Source organism: Hyposmocoma kahamanoa, unplaced genomic scaffold (assembly GCF_003589595.1).
Source record: "Hyposmocoma kahamanoa isolate Upper Pololo Valley unplaced genomic scaffold, ASM358959v1 89686, whole genome shotgun sequence".
In the NCBI taxonomy this organism is placed as follows: domain Eukaryota; kingdom Metazoa; phylum Arthropoda; class Insecta; order Lepidoptera; family Cosmopterigidae; genus Hyposmocoma; species Hyposmocoma kahamanoa.
The window spans coordinates 2,148-7,222 of record NW_020654546.1 but is presented as its reverse complement, the minus strand read 5'-3'; the positions used below and the strand labels follow the sequence as shown (position 1 = coordinate 7,222).

At 38.5% G+C, this 5,075-nt stretch overlaps 1 protein-coding gene across 1 annotated transcript; it reads right to left on the bottom strand.

The window, feature by feature from the left end:
• Nucleotides 1–305: 305 nt before the first annotated feature.
• Nucleotides 306–2,598, bottom strand: LOC113236206 (gonadotropin-releasing hormone II receptor-like). The gene is made up of 2 exons (XM_026472213.1): nucleotides 2,455–2,598; nucleotides 306–488 (listed from the first exon to the last, which is right to left on the bottom strand). The coding sequence occupies exons 1-2, from the start codon at nucleotides 2,589–2,591 to the stop codon at nucleotides 341–343; spliced, it is 285 nt and encodes a 94-aa protein (XP_026327998.1). The 5' UTR covers nucleotides 2,592–2,598; the 3' UTR covers nucleotides 306–340.
• Nucleotides 2,599–5,075: the final 2,477 nt, after the last annotated feature.

Below are 5,075 nucleotides of genomic sequence, written 5' to 3'. Positions count from 1 at the left end.
TCTTTGCAATTTAAAGCTCTGAACGGCACTGCAATTGTTATGGACAGGCGTGTAGCTTACCACCAGGCGTATGACTTAGGCTGCTAACAGATTGACTGCATGTATGCAGTTAATGCGTCGAGGTCTCGGCTGCATGAAGTTGATTACGACTTCTCGCACTAATTGCAAACATGCAATCAGTCCATTAGCAGCCTTATTATTCCCGTCATTCACTTGGTATCATTAAAAAAATGTACTTAGCAACCCGGCCCATTATAGCTATTATATTAAAGAATTGTTATTAATTGAAGCACGTTTACAGAATCTATTCCATTATGCATGTTTACAAGGAATTAAAGGCTTACCCTCTCACTTCGGGGTGCTCTTCGAGGTGGAAGATGAAGCTCTGCGGTAAACTGGAGAGCGCGGCGCAAAACCACGCCAATATCAAAGCTCGTCGCATGCGTGCCTCCCACGTCAAGTTTAAAGGCTTGAGGATCGCGTAATATCTGTAATATTAGAGGTATTTCGTACGTAAATCATATATTTTGTTATAGCAATTACATAATGTTTTGGTGTTTCGGTGTTGTAATCGAGCTAAGGTATATATTACAATAAACGCTTAATAAATACTAGAAATTAAAACAAGACTTAATAAATTAAATTAATAGAATTGGTTCCCTCGGCAAGGTGCCCAGGATGCTGGCAGCGTTCCCTCTTTGTATAGCTATGCTTGTACTTTGGGCGAGGCAGCCTTGGACTGACAGTCTATTAACCTGAACTGAAACAATCTATTAACCTGATTGTATACAATTTTGAGCAGACGGAGGTCACTGGGACCCCACTGATCAAAGGTTTCGACTCCAAAGGGTGTGAATATGTAGTCGAAGTCGAAGCCCTGGTACTTATCACTCTTTAGTCTTTCTGCCAGCTGCGGAGTCAGTCCTACGCTGCAGGTGGGACGGGACAAATGTGTTGACACACTAAACGCATTACTTAATTGGTTATTGTGCACATAATATTTGTAATTTATTAAGAGAGATCATACTCGGCAACTTCTAGCAGTGATGCAAACGCGATGCAAGCGCGCGACTGCATCGATATAAACGCGAGATTGCATCGCTACACTTGGGATTTACAGGCGATTGCATTGATGCAATGGCGCATTTGTATCGATACAGTCGCGCGTTTGCATCGATGCAATCGTCTATAAATCGTAAGTATAACGATGCAATCGCGTGTTTCCCAACTTCTGATGTCACGTTTTTTTCTTTCTGTACAGTAAAATTATCCTTTTAAAATTTTATTAAATACCAACTTCTGATGTCATGATTTTTTCTTTGGATACAATCAAATTACCTTTTTAAGAAACTGTGTCGATTAACGTGTTCCGGTTTTGAAGTGTAAGGGTGCTGGTGAAATTACAGGCACAAGGGCCTTGTCAACTTATGTCTCAGGGTCACGAGCGCAGCGGCGGTGCCCCTCAGATGTCTGCGATTTAAGGCTCTGAGTGGCACGCTACTGTTACGGACAGGCTTGTAACTTACCATCAGGCGCACGACTTGTTCGTCCCGTCACTTGTCATTACAAAAAATATTGAAGTGGATTAATTTTATAAACGGCATGTTGTCATTATATACAAGACGAAGACGAAGAACATTTCGGACCCCTCACCTAAGAATGGCATAAGTGAAGTTACGTCAAAAATGTTTATTGGTCCATTGGATACAGAATAATCTCAGTACAGAGTACTAAAAAACCGACCTCAAAAGTACGTGGAATTACATCTATTTGTCAAGTTTTATTGTAATTGGTTACCGGAAAGTGCGCAAACCTGGATTCAAACCGAAAAGTGCGCAAACCCGGTTTCGCCACTAGACGGAACTTGACAAAGGAGATAATAAAAATCGGTTCTCACTACTCAAAGTATATAGAGAGAGAAAAACGCCTTGAGTTGGAGAATAGCGAAAGCAACCATTAAACTAATTGCTCCTTATAATAAAATTTAGGCGCTATTTATAAAAATGAATCTTCATGAGTGAACGCCACGCTTAGAAGTGGATGATTTTCTTCAAAATTAATTGGGACAACTATGGAGGTATCCTCTTTCCAACAAAAAAAGAATCATCAAAATCGGTTCACAATTGGCGGACTTATCACGTAACATACATACAAAAAACACACAGTCGAATTGAGAACCTCCTCCTTTACTTGACCAAAAAATTGGCTACGTGAAAATTTTTTTCACTGAAAAAATTACCTAGTGGTTTCGAAAACATTTTGCTTGTACATCCTGTGGTTTCAGATTTCTCTATACTGTCCCAGTTAAATATTATTATTATTATATCAACGGTACCTACTATGTTGGATACAAAAGTGTCTCTTTCAGTTGTTGGTCACAATCTGAGTATATAGTATATATAGCCTTAAGTATATTACAACTGAGAATATAAGGTAAAAGAGATTTTTTCTTACCTGTCTATGGCGATGCAAATAAGCACGTAACTGGAAAGGTAAAGGCCGAAGGTCCTCGTGAACATCATGACCCGGCACATAACATCTCCTGCCAGCCACTGCACAGTGGCCGCCCACGCGATCTCCAGAGGCATCATCAGAAATGTCACCTGTACAGACACTGCTAACAGTTTAATGCTGTGTTATGGTTATGACACTTGGTTTTAATAGAATAATTACAATCATACCCCTGGTATAATATAGTCACAGTATAAAAAATGCTCATGACATGCAATGGGGTGCACGAAAAGCACCCTCCTCTCCTACACGACGTAACTTACGCCGATTGACAAAAGTGCTTTTATCGCATGAAAGCCATAAAAATAATAAGAAAGTAAAGTAAGTACGTGAAATAAATTATGCGTATGGGAAATTTTATAACTCTCATATTTAAACATAAACAAGTTATGGACTAATTTCATTCGTAGAATTTTTTGTATCTTTCTGCTGAAGGAGAAATTTTTCAGGTATGGTCTTATAGTTTTATGAAGTAGTAAATTTAAATATGTTCTTTAATCTCTGTTATGTTTTTTAATATGTTCGTGGTTATATGTGGATGAGAGATTGCAGTAAAACTGTTAGGTAAGCACAGCCACAGTTTGGGTTTTAATTTTCCAGCAAAATGTTACCCATGGCGCTATTTGAGTTACCAAAAGTTATAGTGTGTACGAAGTTCGCGAGTATGCCGTGAGCGATCGTCGGCCCACTGTAAACAGCACGCGTACATACTATGATTTTTGGTAACATAAACATAACATGCAACGGTAACGGTCACAGCTCACTAGTGCGTACCCAGCTTTATAGTTTGATATTGATAGTTATTATTTTGTTGGTATTCATTGATTGATTATTCCTTGTGCATGTCCAATGGTAGGTTATAGTTAAATTCGTTGTAAGTAAACACTGCATGCTTCATCAGGTAACATGTGTGTTCTATTTTATAATACAATGTTCCATCTCGTTCGTTTTAAGCAAATAAAATTTCGTTTCAATTCATTTTCACAACGTCGATTAACTTGCGGTCGCTCGACCCAGAGGTCCCGGTTTCGTTTCCCGGAAACACCAACTTGGGAAATGAACTTTTTTTAATTGGTTCTGGTTTGAGTATTCTGGGAAGGGCCCCAGAGTGAATTACTCTGTTACTTGTACAGGGAATGCCCTAGTTTGAGACCAGGCAATTGGTGTTTTTTTATAATACTAAGTGGCAGGACGAAGAAGTCTGCGCCTGGTGGTAAGAGACACGCCTGTCCATAGCAATGCAGTGCTAATCAGAAATCGCAAAGATCTGAGGGGCGCTGTCACTGCTCCCGTCACCCTGAGGCATAGTTGACAAGTCCCAAGTGACTGTACTTTCGCCAGCACCCTTACCCTTCAAAACCGGAACGCTGTAATAACATTACTGCTTGGCGGCAGAAATAATTAAAGTTCAAAAAAAGTTGTACTTCCATGGACGAACTCTTTTACAAGGGGCTCTACTGCTTCTAACAATGTGTGATTGTCTGACAAATATTATTTCATTTACGGGACACTTATCCAGAACATTCCGTAAGACCGTTCTGGGCTTTAATTCCTGTATCCCAAAGCTCTGCAGACTATATAATAAGTACAGTCCCGTTTACGATATATTTTGGCAGTCGCTGCACAAATTTCGCATTAGTATTATGTTAAACCTTATTTTTTTTTCCCCCAACTAGTTTGATGTTCTCCGAGACCCTTGAGTTTATTGGTATAGTTTGTATCACTTCTCTCTTTTTTTTTAATTTAAGTTACTTTTTTTAAATTCTCATAATTTACATTTACGTTGATTTTGCAAGCCGTGTTCACTCATAAGTAGTTGTGCAATTTAGATAAGAACTTCACCAAATTGAATTAATAGTATGTTACATTGTAATAACTGTGAGTGAACCAATGAACTATAAAAAAAATGAGATCAGAACCAATTTAGGAAACTTTATTTCCCATATTAGTTCTTAGGTACTTGTTTTTTTTATGATACCAAGTGGCGGAACAAACAAGTCGTGCTACCGGGTGTAAGCGATATGCTTATCCGTAGCAGTTGCAGTGCCATTCAGAGCTTTAAATCGCAATGATCTAATGGCTGCCGTCCTCTAACTAAAATTCGGCTAAGTGACAAAATATTTTTTTGAGATATCATAAAAAACTATAACCCTGTTTTAGAATATTGAAATTGTTTTATCATATTTCGGCTACGCATCGTCAGGGTAAGTCGAACACGTTAACTAAGTTTTTAAAAGAGGATTTTGTGCTCTTTAAAACGGATGTTTGACCATTTGTCACTTTGTTTTAGTTAGTGGACGGCCGATGGGCACTGCTACTGCGCCCGTCACCCTGATACATAAGTTGACAAGGCCCATGTGCCTGTATTTTCACCAAAATAACATTAAATGTAATAACATTAAACAGCATTAGGACAAATGCAATTACAAAAACCAATTAATGAGGTAATTTCTTGAATATGTTCACAAAAGTTTAACTCAAACCCTTTAAACGCTCTCCGTTTAACGCGATCTTATTCAAGGCGTTCAAATGGAAATAATTTTCTATTGAGTTTAATGAGAAAA